Genomic DNA, 17,400 nt, shown 5'->3' on the forward strand with positions numbered 1-17,400 from the left:
TCACAGAGTCTTTGATCAGTTGTGGTCTCGGCCATTCCTGCTCCACCCCTGGGGCAGGGTCCCAGCTCACAGCCCAACCCTCTGATAGAGCAGAGTTGGGAGAGCGAGGTGGGAGAAGTCTCTCTGATGCCCCCCTTCCTCTTCTCTCTCCTGTCCCCACCAGCTGACTGCCAGCTGATCCCAGCAGTGATGCCAACTGACAGCTGAGGTGTGGGCCAGCCAGGGCCTTAGGGTGACCCTCCAGGGCATTTGCTTTTAAATGGACGCAAGTGGGGAGAGCTGTCCTGGGGGAACACCAGGGAAGAGCTGACGCTGGGGGCATGGCCTGGCCGGTCATTCCATGTCCCAGGCCCAAGGCTGGGGCAGCCCCATGGTGGGGGCCCTGGGCCGTAACTGCCCAGCCTTGGTGACCGAATGAAGGTCGGCCCATCCCCCGCCCCCTGCCCCCTGCCCCGGCCACTGCCGCCTCCCAGTGGCCTGGGTCCCAGGCACCACTTACCAGCACTGCTCCGCTGGGTGGTTGTGGACCACGTGGATGATGCGGCCGGGGGGGTAGAGGGGAGTGCTGGCTGACAGGGCGATGGTCAGGTCGCTGGGGTGAGTCCAGAGCCGCGTGCTGGCCAGGGTGGTCACCTCCACCTCCTCGGGGAGCTCTGACTTGGGGATGCATTTGGTGGCCCCCACAATGATTCGCCACTGTGGGGACAAGGGGAGGGGCGGGGTCAGGGCTGAGCAGCGCCGGCCAGCTGGGGAAGTGCTCAGGAGGGTTTACAGGTGACGGGGCAGCTGGGAGGGGGCAAGGGAAGGGCAGCGCCCACTGAAGAGGCAGGGGCTGGAGTGCTTGGTGGCCACGATGGCCGAAAGGTGCCAGGGACAGCTGGGGTGGGATGGCTGAATTTTGGGTCTGCAAGGCCAATCAACCCATTGTGGAGCGACGGGAAACAGGCCCAGCGAAGAAAAGGGACTTGCTCTAGGCTGTAAGTCAGAGGCAGAACAGACCCTAAAGCTCAGGCCAGCTGCACCCACTTGGCCAGGTCAGCGTCAGGTCCCCCCCACGCACTGCCTCCTGAGCCAAACGAGTGCCTGGGAGGGGCAGCTCCACATCCTGGAAGCAGGCTCCTCCTAAAGCTCTGCTGCCTGCCCACCCTAGCAGCTGGTACCTGGCCCAGCGCCCTGCCTGCCAGACGGTCCTGGGCACCAAGGCTGGGAATGGTCCCACCTGGGCTGAGAGAGTGAGTGGAGTGAGGGCCGGCCTGGGGGCACAGAAGCCCTGCCTGCCTTGGCGTGCCTGGCCACAGCCTGCCCACCTTTGGCTTAGCACATTGAATGCCAGCTTGCTACAGGAGAAGCCCCCAGTGTCCTGCCCTATACGGGCCTGAGGGGGGGTTAGGAAGGGCTGGCCCTCTCCTCTCAGCTGCAGGCAAAAGCAGAACCCACTGCCCCCAGGTCCCCTCTGCTGGTGAACTCCAGCCTCCCTGAGCCTGGGGGATCACGGTGGGCTTTGGAGGAGGACTTCCAGTCACACGGGACCACTGAACCTTGAGACGGCTTTGGCCTGACTGCAGGTGGCTCTGGGCCCAGGGGCCAGGACTCAGGAGTCCTCAGCTCCAGTCCTGACTGTGTTACAACTGGCTGTGTGAGCAAAAGCGAGCCCCTTGCCCACTGTGGGGCTCAGTTTCCCCATCTGCACAAGGACAGGCAGGGGGCAGCTAGGGGGAGCGCAGAGATGCTGAGAGTCTATGAGCCTGAGGTCCCCAAGACACCAATCACATCCCAGTCTGGCCTCCCGCAGCGGGGGCCTCGTGTGCTTTGTGCTGAGGGGTGGGTGGCCAGCAGGAGGTCAGGGAGACTAGAGCCCTGGGTGCCCAGACGGGAGAGAGGGGACGAGCTCACTTTGGGCTTGGTGCTTCGCTGCAGGACATCCAGGAGCTGTCTGCGGAAGCCTTCCAGCTGGGAGAGGCCGATCCTGGGGGAGGGAGCAAGACAGAACGTCAGCCGGGATGGGGAGGTGGGGGTGAGGGGCAGCTGGAGCCCCAGGATCAAGGAGACTGGTCCATCAGGGTCACCGGGCAGGTGGAGGAGGGCCTGCAGCTCAGCAGGGCCCAGTCAGGAAGTGAGGCCAGGAAGGGGGGCGGAGCAGGCCGGGCCCACCTTGTCCTCTCACCCTGGACACGAGTGGCGGGGGTTCTGGGGTCCCTCAAGGAGGTGGGAATCTCAATGAGAAAGACGGGCCACCTGGGTGAGGGCCTGAGGGGGAGGACAGCCCAGACCAGGCCGGGGGAGAGAGGGACCAACTTGCCTGGGAACAAGGTCTTTGCCCAGAACCACAGCCGTCACAAACTCCTTGGAGTACTCCATGGCATCCTCGCTGCAAGGGAAGCCAACGGGGCGCTAAGGCAGGGGAGGGGCGAAGTGTGTTTCCTGGGGGGGCTCTGCTCCAGCATTCCTGGAGCCAGTGTCTTGACTCGAGACCCTCTGGGGGGAGACTTCCCTGGTGGTCCAGTGGCTAGGGCTCCATGCTCCCAAGGCAGGGGGGCCTGGGTTCAATCCCTGGTCAGGAAACCAGATCCCACATGCGGCAACTAAAAAGACCTCGCAGGCCACAAGGAAGCGCAAAGACCTCCAGTGCCACAGCTAAGACCTGGCACAGCCAAATCAAGAAATTAAAAAAAAAATAAGATCCCTGTGGAGAGTAGGGCTGGGGTCCCTGCCCCGCCTACCCTGTCAGCAAGGCGCCGCTGGGGCTGGATCCCATTGTGGGCCTGGCATTTGACAGAGCGCCTGCTTCTACGCTGCAGGCCATCCCCAGGTTCCCCATGACCAGATACCAGCCTGCCCAGGGCAGCCCCTGGCCCAAGCCAGCTCCCCCCACCGCCCACCCTTGGCCCCACCAGCCCCAGCCAAGCGCCCCCTGGACCGCTTACCTCAGCAGGCCCCCTGGGGGGGAGTAGGCAAAGCACTTGAGGGTTGGGTACTGGGGTCTCAGGAGGAAGGAGAGGATGGCGGCGGTCCCTGCACCCAGGGAGTGGCCCACCACAATCAGGCCATAGTGTTTGGTTCCGCGGCCCTGGGGGCAGAGAGCAGCCCTGAGCACCCCGCCCTGCTGCTGCCAGGCTGACCCCAGGGAGGCAGAGGGCGCTCCCCAGAGGCCTGGGATCACGTCTGTGCTGTGCTGGGCACAGGAAGAGCCAAGCTAGACGCCCATGGAGCAACTTCTTAGAGAGACTATTTAACAAACTCCTACTCATCCTTCAAAACCTTGCACAGAGGAGAAGCCTTCTCCTTGGAGAAGCCCCTCCTGATTTTCCAGGAGAGGCTAACTCCCTCCAAGACATTGTGTCTGTACCTGGGATTGTTGCTATTGTTCAGTCAGTTAGGTTGTGTCTGACTCTTTGAGACCCCATGGACTGTAGCCCGCCAGGCTCCGCTACCAATGGGGTTTCCTAGGCAAGAATACTGGAGTGGGTAGCCATTTCCTTCTCCAGGGGATCTTCCTGACCCAGGGATTGAACCTGGGTCTCCTGCATTGGCAGGTGGATCCTTCACCACTGAGCCACCAGGGAAGCCTGCACCCGGGACAGACCTTTGTATGAGTGATTACGCTCTATTATGACCATGTGGTCACCTGCTCCCATCCCTGGGCCCCAACAGCTGGACCAGGTCTCCTGAGCCCAGGGATGGCTTGGCTTTGGGAAGGGCAATTGGGAGCCCCTCGGGAGCTGCCTGCCTGCACAGGGAGGGGTGGGCAGTGGGCTGGGCTCAGATCAACCCAACCACAGCAGCGCCCCTTCTCTCTGCTCTGCAATCACATTCTGTGTTCTTTCTGCTCAGCATCTCAGAAGCCCAGGACCTGAGCCATCTTTGTGCCTCGGGTGCCCGGCACCAAAACGCGGGTGGGGCTGAGCAGAGGTGTCCAAGAGGAGCTGGTACCAAAGAAGAAAGGGCCAGAGAGGGTGGGAAGGACTGAGCAGCAAGGAGAGGGCTAGGGGCCTGGGATGGAAGGAGAGTGTCCGAGTCTGGCTTGTGGGGGTGGGGTGGGGAGGGCGCCATCATTCACCCATTCTGTCCCCAGCCTGTTGCCTCGCGGGAGGGCTTGCGGCATGAAAAACCCCTTACCAGGTCTCGCCCGAAGGCCTGGGACAGGACCATCTCCTGCTCCAGCTTCTTCTTGATGTACTCGGCCGAGAGGACCATCCCCTGGGTGAGGAGGAACAGAGGTGGGTGTCACTATCATGGGGAGGCACGAGGGCCCATCAGGGACCAGTGAGACCAGTGATGGGAAGCTCAGCAACCCTGTCCCGCTCGCGTCCCCCTTGGGTCCTCAGGACAACCTGGCGGGGGGCTGGGGGTGCTGGTGGACACTTGATCACATCATTTCCATTTCACAGATGAGAAAACTGAGGCTCAGAGGGATTGTGGGTCTAAGAGGAACCAGTGAGATCCCTTCTCTGTTGCCTCCTTGAGCTCTCTCTTGTGGGACAGGGTCTGGGCTGTGCAGGGCTTGGGGGTCCTGGCAGGTGGGGGGCAGTGGACGTTCCAGACTGATCCACACCACTCTGACCATCTCTCTCTTGGTGAGAGGAGTGACTCCGGAGGAGGCCCTGCCCCAACCACGGGCCAGGCCTGCCTGCTGGCAGCAGAGAGGAGAAACGTGGGGGCCCACGAGAGCAGGTGGGGATACCTTGTGTCCCAGCCAGGTGCCGTGGTGGCCCTCCACGGGGAGGCGCTCGGCGTCGCCAGTCAGGTCTGTCAGGGCATCCTGGGGGCAGGGAGGACGGTGAGGTGTGGGACTGAGAACAGGGAGAAGGAGGTGGGCGCCCCCAGGGGCTGTGAGGGGGCCCGGGGTCGGGCGGGGTCCCTGGGCGGCGTACCTTGGGGGACAGGGTTCCCCGGATACTGATCACCACCTTCTTCTTGTCATGGTCCACCGCCACGTAGAAGGGGGTTTCATAGACCTGGCAGAGGGCAGCGTGTGAGCCGCAGGGGCCCCTGTACTGGGGCCGGATGCGGGGAAGTGATGGGAGCAGATCTCCTCCGGGCCCGAGACTCTGGCTCCACTGGCCCCTGAGCCCCTGAGGCCTGCAAGGGTCACAGTAGGTCCCTCCCAGCCCAGCACCCAGCCTGCCCTGCCCTCCCAACTCCGCTGACTCGGGCACCCTGAGCACCAGGTCCTGCCTGCCTGGTCCGAGAGGCTGCCCTCTCCCCTCCCCAGTGCCTCTCCACGCCCCTCGGTTCCTTCCCCCAAAGGCTGGAGCCAGGAAGCCCCAACAGCAGGTGCAGGGCTGGGGTCCACTTCCTAGCTGCAGAGTGGGCACAGGCCAGGATGTGGGGAGAAGGTGATGGCCCAGCTCTGGTGTGCCCACCTAGGGGAGCGATGCCAGCCAGGCCAAGGGCTCCTGCCACCGCGGGCAGCCCCGCCTGCCCCCTGCAGCCTGCGCAGGACCCAGGCTGCGGGGAGGCTGTGGACCAGCCCGCCTGGACCCTCACCGCGTCATGGCAGGAGGTGTAGACAATGTCCACCGCGGTCATGTTCTCATCCAGGAAGTGGCGTCGAATGGCGATGGCGTTGCAGCCGCAGCAGTTGTCTTCCTCGATGGTGACTCCGGGGGCGAACCGGGGCCGGGCAGGGCACAAGCAGCACCTGGGCGGGTGGCAGAGGGCTCAGAGCCCAGGACCCCGGTGGAGCCACGGTCCCCCCCATCCTCTCGGGAACCTGTTCTTGCAGCCAGCCCCACGCCCTCTCTGAGAGCCTCCCTTGCAAAGCTCTCCAGCCCGTTCCCCAGTCCTCGCCTTATTCGGCCTCTTGACAACACGTGACCCAGGGGGTCTCTCCCGCCCCCTTTTACTCTCTCCATTCGGCAGGAGGCACCCCTCTCCTGGGCTGCTTTTCCTCATCCGTGTCTTCTCACTGAGACCAGAGGTCAGCCCTGGACCTCCTCTTCTTTCTAATGACACGAGCTCCCAGGGCCTCACCCACTCTTGGGCTTTAAATACCACCTGAGTGCCAAAGAGCCCCCCAGAACTGCTTGCATTCAACCGCCTATGAAAACCCTCCTCCCAGATGTCCCCCAGGATTGCAGTTCCCTCAGCCCCAGATCCCAAGGGCCCAGCCCCCTGTGCTTCAACAGTCCCCCACACCGACCCCTGGGCGTTCAGCCCACGCTTAGAGCCAGCGGGTCCTCAACCCACCTCATATCCCGTATCATCGGTCAGCACATCCATCAGCTGTGCCTGCAAATTCACATCCAGATGCCAAATGCTTTCCGTTTCTTGCCCCCATCCCCCCGCCCTGCTCCAAGCCACCTTATCCCTGCCTCCCTGCCTCAGAATGTCACAGGGGCTCCCGACTGGTCCTCCTCACTCACAGCCACCCCTTAACGTTCTCAGCCAGTGACCTTTTATGATAAAAGATGAGGCGGCATCCCTGGTGGCTCAGTGGTAACGAGTCTGCCTGCCAATGCAGAAGACATGGGTTCGATCCCTCGTCTGGGAAGATCCCACGTGCGTAGGACCAACTAAGCCCATCAGCCGCAATTATTGAGCCTGTGCTGTAGAGCCCGGGAACTGCAACTATCAAGCCCACCCTCTGCAACAAGAAAAGCCACTTCAGTGAGAAGCCTGCATACGGCAAGGAAGAGCAACCCCCATGCTCCACAGCTACAGCAACTAAAACCCAGCGCAGCCAAAAATAAATAAATAAAAGAAATTATATATTTTTTAAGATATAAGATGAGCTACATCACTGCACTCAACACCTTCCAATGCTGCCCTTCCTGCCCAGTATAAACGCCAGAGTCCAAGCAAGCACCAAGGGCCCAGCTCCATCTGGCTCCGTTCTCTGGCCTGTTGCCTCCCATTCCTCTTGGATGCACTGGGGATACATTCCTGCCTCAGCATCTCTGCACTGCTGTTCCCTCAACCTGGAACATTCTCCTCCTGGATACTGTGTGGTCGGACCCCTCGCTTCTTGAGGCCTCTGCACAGTTTATACTGCTGTGAGATCCTCTTGGGGCCACCTCATATGACAGCTAGCCCCTGCCCAGTGTTCCCCAGTTTGACCACACAGTCAGCTCAATTTTTCTCCAAAATACTCCTATGCTCCAAAGCACTGCATTTCCTTGTCTGTGCCTCCCCAGCACCAAAAACACAGTTGTTGCTCAGTCATTCAGTTGTGTCTGACTCTTTTCGAGCCCATGAACTATAGCACGCCAGGCTTCCCTGTCCTTCACAATCTCTCGGAGTTTGCTCACACTCACGTCCATTGAGTCGATGATACCATCCAACCATCTCATCCTCTGTTGCCCCTTTCTCCTGCTACCCTCCTTAGTCTTTCCCAGCATCAGAGTGTTTTCCAATGAGTCGGCGCTTCGCACCAGGTGGCCAAAGTATTGGAGCTTCAGCTTTAGCAGCAGTCCTTCCAATGAATATACAGAACTGATTTCCTTTAGGAGTGACTGGTTGGATCTCCTTGCAGTCCATGGGACTCTCAAGAGTCTTCTCTAACACCACAGTTCAAAAGCATCAGTTCTTCAGCACTCAGCCTTCTTTATGGTCAAACTCTCACATCCATAGATGACCACTGGGAAAATCATAGTCAAAGCTATGGACCTTTGTTGGCAAAGTGATATCTCTGCTTTGTACTACTCTGTCTAGGTTTGTATAGCTTTTTTTCTAAGGAGCAAGTGCCTTTTAATTTCATGGCTGCAGTCACAGTCCGTAGTGATTTTGGAGCCGAAGAAAATAAAGTCCGTCGCTATTTCCATTTCCCCCCATCTATTTGCCATGAAGTGATGGAACCAGATGCCATGATCTTAGTTTTTTGAATGTTGAGTTTTAAGCCAACTTTTCCACCCTCCTCTTTAACCTTCATCAATAGGCTCTTTGCTTTCTGCCATAACGGTGGTATCATCTGCATATCTGAGGTTACTGATATTTCTCCCAGCAGTCTTGATTCCAGCTTGCACTTCATCCAGCCTGACATTTCTCACGATGTACTCAGCATATAAGTTAAATAAACAGGGTGACAATATACACCCTTGACGTACTCCTTTCCCAATCTGGAACCAGTCCATTATTCCATGTCCAGTTCTAACTGTTGCTTCTTGACCTGCACAAAGGTTTCTCAGGAGGCGGGTCGGGGGTCTGGTATTCCCATCTCTTGAAGAATTTTCCACAGTTTGCTGTAATCCACATAATCATAGGCTTTAGTGTAGTCAATGAAGCAGAAGTAGATTTCTTTGGAATTCTCTTGCTTTTTCTATGATCCAGAAGATGTTGGCAATTTGATCTCTGGTTCCTCTGCCCTTTCTAAATCCAGCTTGTACATCTGGAATTTCTCACTTTACACAGTGGTGAAGCCTAGTTTGAATGATTTTGAGCATTACCTTGCTAGCATGTGAAATAAGTGCAATAGTGGGGTAGTTTGAACATTCTTTGGCATTGCCCGCAACACAGTTCAGTTCAGTCGCTCAGTCGTGTCTGACTCTTTGCGACCCCATGAAATGCAGCACGCCAGGCCTCCCTGTCCATCACCAACTCCCAGAGTTCACTCAGACTCATGTCCAACGAGTCGGTGATGCCATCCAGCCATCTCATCCTCGGTCGTCCCCTTCTCCTCCTGCCCCCAATACCTCTCAGCATCAGAGTCTTTTCTAATAAGTCAACTCTTCGGATGAGGTGGCCAAAGTACTGGAGTTTCAGCTTTAGCATCATTCCTTCCAAGGAACATCCAGGACTGATCTCTCCAAAAATGAATGGGTGAGCTGCTGAGCTGGGCACCCAGCCTGGGTGCAGTTACTCCTTGGGCCACCAGAGGGAGCGAGCGCCCAACATATGGGGCTCAGGGACCCAGAAAGCATGTGACCCAAATCTGCCCGCTTTCCTGTTGCCGTTCAGTCGCTCACTTGTGTCTGACTCTTTGCGACCCCATGGACTGCAGCACGCCAGGCTTCCTTGTCCTTCACCATCTCCTGGAGCTTGCTCAAACTCATGTCCATCAAGTTGGTCATGCCATCCAACCATCTCATCCTCTGTCGTCCACTTCTCCTCCTGCCTTCAATCCTGCCCAGCATCAAGGTCTTCTCTAATGAGTTGGTTCTTTGTATCAGGTGGCCAAAGTATTGGAGCTTCAGCATCAGTCCTTCCACTGAATAGTCAGGGTTGATTTCCTTTAGGATTGACTGGTTTGATCTCCTTGCAGTCCAAGGAACTCTCAAGAGTCTTCTCCAACACCACAGTTCAAAAGCATCAATTCTTCAGTGCTCAGCTTTTTTTATGGTCCAACGCTCACATCCATACATGACTACTGGAAAAAACATAGCTTTGACTAGACAGACCTTTGTTGGCAAAGTAATGTCTCTACTTTTTAATATGCTGTCTAGGTTTGTCATAGCTTTTCTTCCAAGAAGCAAGCCTTTTTGATTTCGTGGCTGCAGCCACCGTCTGCTTTCCTGATCTGATGGCTAAGATTTTACTAAGAATCCTAAATTTAGGTGACACAGAGAGGTCTGTCTTCACCGCAGCAGCCCCTGAGGGACTGATGCAGACCTCCCAACGGAAAGAGGCCTCCATGGGAAAACCCAGGGTCAAGCCACGTCTTGGAAGCGAGAGGGCCTGGGGTGGGCAACCACCTCCATTTACTCTGGGAGACCCCTCCCCTCTCCCCTGCCACTGCTGGTCCAAGTGGACACAGCTCTGGGTCTGTGGGCCAGGCTCTCATTTTCAGGCAGCTATCACTGCTCTCCAGCCTCGGCCTGGCCCTCCAGCACTGAGCAGGTGACTGCCAGCATGGCCTGGGAGACAGAGACCCAGGCTGGAACCCTTGCTCTGGTGGCCCTTCCTGACTGCAACGGCCTGGGCGGCAGGTGCCGATAGCTACTTCACAAGGCTGGCGTGAGATCAGAGGCCCAAGACGCAGAAAGAGCCTGGCACACAGCAGCCACCAGGGAGAGGACAGCCCCTGAGTCAGTGACCTGGGGGCTTGGGGAACCACGAGAGCGGCAGGGCCAGCAGCCTGGGAGGGAAGGGCCCATGGCACCTTTGAGGCCAGCACTCTCACCTAGAGGAGGCTGGGTGCTGAGGGGCTCAGAGGCCATGGGAGCCCTGAGCACGTGCTTGGCCTTTGTCAGGGCCTCTCCTGCCCACAGGAGACCAACCACATGTCCAGGGCAGGGCTGGGGCTCAATGGGGGTGTCCCCAGGGTTGCGGGGGGGGGGGTGGGGCATCGGCAGGCCTGGCTTGCCATGCTCTGCATGGGATGGGAAAACCACTCCAGGTGACAGGCCTGGGCCTGAGGCAGGTGGGCAGTCCTTCATCTAGCCCATGTTGGGAACCTGGGCTGCTGCGGACAGGCTGGGCTCGGAGAAGGTAGCCTGACCCTCTGGGCTGTAGGCTGAGACTTCAGGCCCGCCTCTTCTCTGCCTTCCAGCACCTGGCTCTTCTCAGCAGGGACCCAGCTGGGCATTCCCGGGTCTGAGGTCTTTCTGCTGCCTCTTCTGGCAGCTCTGAGAAACTGATATGAATGCAGCCTTGCCCCTGTTGGCAGAGCCCCTTAGACACCCAGACCACCAGGGACACCACCCCCCTGTCCCGGCTTCTGAAAGATCCTACTGGCAGGAGAGGCCTGCCTGTGCAAATGACGTCCCTGCCCTGCCAGTGAGTAGTGGAGCAGGGCTGTGGGATCCCAGGTCTCAGGACCCCTCAGGACCTCTCAGTGGCCTCAGGGGCTCCAAGGATGCTGTTTGTGGGTTGGCAGAGACAGGGAGGGGCGTGGGGTGCCCTGGTTGGCTCTATCAGTCACTGGGGGATGGTGACGACAACCCAAAGAGCCCCCTGGCTTTCTGGGGAAAGGACACTGAAGGAGGGGGTGGCTGCTGTGGGCCCCAAGGGCAGGGGTGTGGTGGACAGAAGCTGCCCGCCCAACATGCCAGCCTGTCTGAAAGAGGGAACCCGGGCAACCATCCTCCTTCTGCCAGGCTTGGGCAGTAGGTGGAGATGCCAGAGAAGGGGAGGGGCCCTCATGGAGCCGAGCCCTCCTCTGGCACACTTAGGAAGGCAGAGTCCACCCCGGCCGCCCCCCACCACCCCGCCCCCGAAGTTGGCCAAGGGCGGCATCCAGCTGAGGTCTTGCCAGCTCCTTGTGAACAGCATTGGAGCCGTTCACAAAAGGCCTTCTTGCTGCCTTTCCAGAGGCTTCTTTGGATTGGGTCTCTATCCAGAAAGGCCTTTCTTGCAGAAAGGCAGAGCACAGGAGGGGAGTTGGGGGAAGGGAGGAAGTTGGCAGAGGGGAGCGGTCGAGAGGGGTGTGGAGGGAGATGAGAGCAGCTCCGGGAGGTATGTGTTACCATCCCCATTTCACAGATAAGGAAACTGAGGCTTGCAGAGGTATGCTGACTTGCCTGACTCGGAAAGTGACAAAGTATGGGTTCAAACCCACAAAGTGTGATTCCAAAACCCCAGCCAGGATAACACAGAACCAGAAAGGTCCCGGCCCAGAGATGGTGCAGAAGAGCAGCAGCGTGGGCTGCAGGGGGCACGGTGGCAGGCCCAGTCGTTTAGGGAGACCCCGCCCCACCATGGGCTAGCCCGGCATGGTGACCTCAGCCCTTCTGCACTCGCCAAGGGCAGGCGGGGATCCGGGAAGGGCTGGGGTACTCACGAGCAGGACCGGGCCAGCTGGCAGAGGCCGCAGGCAGGCTTCCGCATCAGGTACATGGGCCAGCCGTAGGCAGCCAGGGCAAAGAGCATGTAATAGCAGACCTCCTTATAGCGGAGCATCTCGTGCTGGAAGTGAAGAGGCAGAGGGGGGTCACCTCCCGCCCTTCCCGCCTGTGGCCTCGGCGCCCACGGGCTCCCCTCCGTGGAGGCAATGGAGGCGGGAGCTGCCCTCCCCACAGGCTGCAGACCATGCCACCCCCACCCCGCTGGAGGAGGGAACACGCCTCCAGATGATAATTGCATTTCCCTAATTAACTGCAAGCAACCAGGGCACGAAACCTCCCGAGACCGGTCCTGTTGCTCCAATCTCAGAATTAATGGTTTGGGGACAGAAGAACACTCAGAGCACTGGATCGATTTCCTTGCAGGTTTCCCAAGAAGGGAAGAGAGGGAGAGGTGAGAGACACAATCACCGCCTCGGCCATCAGGCCCCGGGAAGGGCAACTGACCCCCGAGAGGCCTGGACCCTCCCCTCGGAGCAGGATGCCCAGGCCAGGAACAGCAGGGCCTGGCCCTGGAGATGCAGACACGCTGGGGGCCAGACCAATTCCCCCCGCCCTGCTCCGCACTCAGGGAGACCCTGGCTTGACTCAAGGGCGTCTGGGGCAGTCGGGATGGTTCTGAGAAAGGCGCCGGTTTGAAAGCCGGTGTCTGAGGCCGGTGGCTGCTGTTATCAGCTAGACTGGCCAGGGAGGCAGGCGGGAGGCACACGTGTCCCAGGGAAGCCTCTTCTCCCCAGTCCCGGGCGCCCCAGGCGCTGGGGGACTCCTGCACTTAGAGGGAATTAGTCACCTTGTAAAAGTTAAAGACGGTGATTAGTCATCTCTTGAAGTGAAATAAGCAGCACCTTAATCGGGGCCCAGAGGGATGGAACCGTCCCGGGCCGCTCCGTCTGCTCTTCAGGAAGGCGCAGGAGGTAATTAACCTCTGGCTCGCGCCGGAGGGCGGGGCTCTGGCACCTGGGGGCTCGGCGGCCCCACCCCCGCCCTGCCCCTCCGCAGGGGAGAGCGAGCCGGGCGGACATCCCCGAGGGAGGCGGGGACGGGCACCCGGGGGGCCTGCTATGGATGGGCTGTTTGGAGAACGCATGCAAATACCCGCCCGCTTTGTAGAGCGGGGTGGGGCCGGGGGATGGGGGATGGTGGCGCGATGGAGAACCGGCGTTTCCAGGGGAGTCAGATGTGAAGGCCGAATCCTTTCTAACTCTGTCCTGACGGGCACCAGTGTTCACTCATCCCCTCCCCACCAGGGCTCTGGGTGGAAGGTAGGCCCAGCACCGCTTCCGCTGCAGGAATAGGCTCAGTGGGGTCAGGGACTCGCTCAAGGTCACAGCCCACGGTGCGGAGCCACAGATTAAATCCGCTTGCTCCCAGCGCAGGGTCTGCTGTCTGGCTGCAGTTCCCGCCCTGGGTGAGGGGCTCCCCTAGCCTAGGACCAGCCCCTCCTTCACTGGGACACACTACGCCAGATTTTCTACTAAAGGCACTTAAGAAGAGCTCCTGCTACTCAAAAAAAAAAAAAAGGAAAAAAAAGAACCCTTGGAAACCAAGTGCTACGTCTTGCTGCCTTTCATAACAATAACAACCGTGGCAAGAATAACCGCAACTCAGCCCCTGGAAGTAGTTGACAATCTCAGGAGGCCAGGGCCAAACATTCTGAGCTCAGTGGAGCCGATTCAAGGGGTTTGCCTGTAGAACCAGAGCAATGTGCAGGGGGCAGGTCAGAGTGTGTTTGGGAGGAAGGGGGCTGCTTGGAGAGCCGAGGCGAGACCCACAGCGGAGCAGGTGCAGCCGGCGCCTCAGGCAGGCAGTCTGCTCGGGTGAGCCCAGCAGAGGGAGAGAGGGACCCGGCGCGTGCTGCGGGTGGTCCTGACTCACCGAGCTTTTGAGGTCGAGGTACTTGGTGTTTCGGGTCACCGGCATGCCAGACAGGAAGGCCAGGATGTCGTTGTTGGCCTGGAAGACAAGCACGTGAGGGTGGCTGCCCTGGGCGCAGCCGCATGGCCGAGAAAGGGGTCCGGGCCCCGGCTCTGCACTCTGTCTGCCTCCCAAGGCCCTGAGACCCCAAAGGGGTGTGTGGTTTCTAGCTCTTCCACGACCCGGCCCGCTTTCCAAATCCAAGGTCTCCTCATATTTCCAGTTGCTTCCCTTCCACCCAAAGCATCCATGCAGGGGGAGAGAGCCGGCCCAGGCCAGGAGAAAACATGTTTTATACGAGATGCTGGGAGACCCCAGCTAGGACCGGCGAGTTGCAGGGGGGCGGGTGATGAGGCAAGTGCAGAAGCCAGAGCACAGAGCTGGGGGTGTCGTGGGGCCCCTGTGCTTAGACGGTAGATGGGTGGAGACAGCCTCTGGGCCCTGCAGAGGGAAGCAGCTCGAGCAGAGACCCTGGGTGGCTAGCTGAGGGTGAGCTGAGGCAGGGAGGGGAGCGTGGAACCCGGGGGTGGCAGGGACAGCCTCGGTGGAGGGCAGAGTGGGGATGTGACCCGCGTGTGGGCTCACCTCGTCCAGCACAGCATTGCGCTTGGCCCGCTGCCGCTGCCGGAGCAGCACCAGGCCGGCGATGATGTCCGACGGCACAATGTCCAGGTCTCGGAAAAACTCGGCAAAGAGGTAGGCGATTTCCGAGTAGGCGTCCTACATGGTCCAGGGAGGCGGCGGGGGGCGGTGGCAGGGAGCAGGAGAGAGGACAGAGGCCGGGCGTGAATGTCCGGGGATGGGCGTCCGCAGGGACCCTTCTCCGGCCCCACTCCCCACCGCCCCCCCCCCCCCCCGCAACCCCCCGGGTCCTTGGCACTCCTTTGGCACTCAGGCACTGGCCTGATGCCCCTGAACCATTTCCTGCTCCAGGACTAGGAACCAAGGCCTGCAGGCCCGGCCTGTTTCTCCTTCCGCCCTTCCCTCCAGCAGAGGAGCCAAAACTGAGCTCCTGGCTGCTTTCCGCCCACGCTGTTTCTTCCCACCTCCCTCCAGCTGTGACCCTGAATGGCCCCACCCAGCGCCCTTTGGAGCCCAGGGTCTCAGGCCTCCCTGCCCCCCCCCACCATCCCCTCCAGCCCCCAGCTCCTGCCCACAGCTGGAGGTGCAGGGACCCCCACCATGTGCCTGGACCTGGAGAAGGGGCGTGTGATGCGGGGGCCCTGGCCCCCAGCTGGCCTGCAAGCTCTGTCCTCAGGACACCCGTGCTTGGGGCCGGGGGCTAGGGGGAGGTCGTGCGGACAGAGGCAACCCTGCCAGCCCTGTGCAGAGTCCTCTCTGCCTCCCGACTCGTGGGAGCCTGGAACCTCTTCCCTAACCTGTCAGGAGAGGCTGTGGTGGGAACAGACTCACGGCAACCCGCTTTTTCCTGCTGGGTTTTGAGTGTCTGGCACTTGTGAAAGAAGAAAAATCAAGGGCTGCAAACTCAAACGCCTAATGCAAGGGCCGAATCTAGAAATACTGAACTCGACACAAACGCCCCCGATTTTTAAATCCTGGCATCCAGTACAAATGTTTGATCAACACAGCATGAGCCGATCAAAACTCTGGGCGGGACCTGACCTGACCTGACCACCATCAGTGTTTGGTGGGACCCAGCTTCTGGGGAACCCCCTGCCTTTTTTGAGAAAAGACTTCTGCCTTTTCCCCAGGGTCCAACACCAGCCCCCAATCTGCCTGTCAGGAGGGGTGGATGTGCCCTGGATGAGACCCCCCAGAGAGCCTCCTGGGGGTGCTTCCCACCCACCAGGGAACCTCCGGGGGTGGGAGGGGCTTTCTTACACTTGATTACTCACTCTATGGCTCAGCAGGGGTTTCGGGTGGGTAAGAGCCACTGGAGCCTTTTCTGGTGGCTTCCATGGAGGGCACTGGCTGTCTGGCTCAGGCAGGAGTGGTCTCCTGACCTCACTGGCTCTGCCACTACCTAGCTGTGGGACGCTGAGCAAGTCACTCCACCTCTCTGGGCCTCAGTTGCCTGATCTGCAAAATGAGGGGTGGGGCTAGATGATCCCTAAGGACCCTGCCAGCACAGGAGGGGGCAGCACTCCACGGAGGGCTCCCCAGGGCCCTGCCTCCCCTCCCCCACCCGGGGGCCACCCACTGCTGACCCACCTTCCTTCTGCAGTGCCCTAGTGGGTGCGGAGGGTGAGGGCCACACTGACCTCATGGCAGCTGATTTTACAGAAGGACTTGCAGCTGGTTGTGGTTTAGTCTGACTGTTTGGCAACCCCATGGACTGTAGCCCGCCAGGTTCCCCTGTCCATGGGATTCTCCAGGCAGGAATACTGGAGTGGGTTGCCATGCCCTCCTCCAGGGGATCTTCCCAGCCCAGGGATCGAACCCATGTCCCCTGCATTGGCAGGCGGATTCTCTACCGCTGAGCCAGCGGGGAGGCCCTTGCAGCTGGCTTTTGTTTGTCTTCAGGTCGCCCTGATACTTGAGTACCTCTTCTCCTAGACTCATCTCTAAGTTCCAAGGGGGTCAATAAAAGGTCTTCCCATTTTTCTGTCCCCTGACAAAGGAAGGGAAGGGCTGTTTCACACGCAGGAGGGAGTCGGGCAGTGAATGACAACAGGTCCTCTGAGGAGCAGGCTGTCACCTCCTGTCCTGCTCAAAGCCCGGCCCCGCCCCACCCGGCAGAGCCGAGGACCCGAGCCCTGGGGCGGCGACTTCCCAGTACTTACTGACTGGGAGTCCTTCGTCCGAGTGCAGCAGAGGAACACTTTGAGCCGGCGTGACCAGCTGGTGGCCTGACCTTCTTCTAAGCGGTGCCTGCAGTGGGGGAGAGTTGGTATGTGTGAGGTCAGAGGGCTGGACCAGAAGAGCTGGGCCCAGACATTACAGAAACAGGGCAGCCTGTTCCCAGGGCCCCAGCAAAGGGCTCCCCGGCAGGAGGGTCTGGGGGGACAACAGGCCTGGGCCGGGTCAAAGCCGAGTGGCCAGCGAGCTGTCAGCCTGCAGGGCTTTCCCTGAGGGGCTCCTGCTGGCTGAGGCTGGGGCCTGTGCTTCCGGCTTCTGACACAAAGACACCAGCACACTCGGGGGCTTCGGAGCTGGGAGCCTGAACTGGGGGCCGCCCTGAAGCCCACTCCAAAGGCTCCAACCAAGGGCCCTGGGAGATGGCAGCAGGGTGCTGGGCCTCCCTGCCGATTTGTTCCACTTTGGGAGCAGACCTGCTGGCCAGACCTGTTCCCCTCTCAGAAAGGATTTCTCTCATCTCTGTACTTGGGGAAGCTTAAGGGGCTGAATGAGTTTAGCATGCTGCAGCGCCTTAGATCCATTATATTACAGGGGAGAGGGCCCTGTCCTTCATCTGCATGGCTGGCTCCTCTCCATTCCCCCACCTCCACCCCCAGCCCCAGTGGGTATAGCTGCTCTGATGGGGAGGCAGGGTACCCAGGAGTCTGCACTCAAAGCGAGAGTGATTGATTGGCCAGTTATCCAAGGAGACCCTTCCAATGCTGAGTGTCCAGAGGTCAGTGTGTTTTGAGCATAAAGATCACAGATCCAACATTAAAAATGTACATTTCCAGACTGAGCAAGAGGGGCTGGCTGGCTTTTGTGACATGCGCCCTCCCCGCCAGCCCTTTCAGAGCCTGGTGCTGGGTGGTCAGGAGGGGCAGGCTCTGAATGACCCTGGATGCCTGCAAGGCACTTAGCATCCATCAGGAGTGACAGGCCAGGCGGTCGCTGCCTCCACCTCCTCTCT

General features: G+C 59.7%; 1 protein-coding gene across 1 annotated transcript in view; it reads right to left on the bottom strand.

Annotated features, from left to right (window-relative positions):
• DAGLA (diacylglycerol lipase alpha) overlaps nt 1-17,400 on the bottom strand; it is a 63,753-nt gene that overhangs the window by 2,924 nt on the left and 43,429 nt on the right. Inside the window, exons 6-17 of the mRNA XM_068978202.1 lie at nt 16,376-16,463; nt 14,217-14,351; nt 13,593-13,670; nt 11,657-11,781; nt 5,488-5,641; nt 4,872-4,955; nt 4,682-4,759; nt 4,117-4,197; nt 2,925-3,067; nt 2,300-2,368; nt 1,894-1,966; nt 500-696 (exon numbers count right to left, since the gene is read on the bottom strand). Of these exons, the coding sequence (XP_068834303.1) occupies nt 500-696; nt 1,894-1,966; nt 2,300-2,368; nt 2,925-3,067; nt 4,117-4,197; nt 4,682-4,759; nt 4,872-4,955; nt 5,488-5,641; nt 11,657-11,781; nt 13,593-13,670; nt 14,217-14,351; nt 16,376-16,463 (1,305 nt within the window). The remainder of the gene's footprint in view (nt 1-499; nt 697-1,893; nt 1,967-2,299; nt 2,369-2,924; nt 3,068-4,116; nt 4,198-4,681; nt 4,760-4,871; nt 4,956-5,487; nt 5,642-11,656; nt 11,782-13,592; nt 13,671-14,216; nt 14,352-16,375; nt 16,464-17,400) is intronic.

The sequence above is a fragment of the Capricornis sumatraensis genome, chromosome 8 (genome assembly GCF_032405125.1).
Source record: "Capricornis sumatraensis isolate serow.1 chromosome 8, serow.2, whole genome shotgun sequence".
NCBI lineage: Eukaryota > Metazoa > Chordata > Mammalia > Artiodactyla > Bovidae > Capricornis > Capricornis sumatraensis.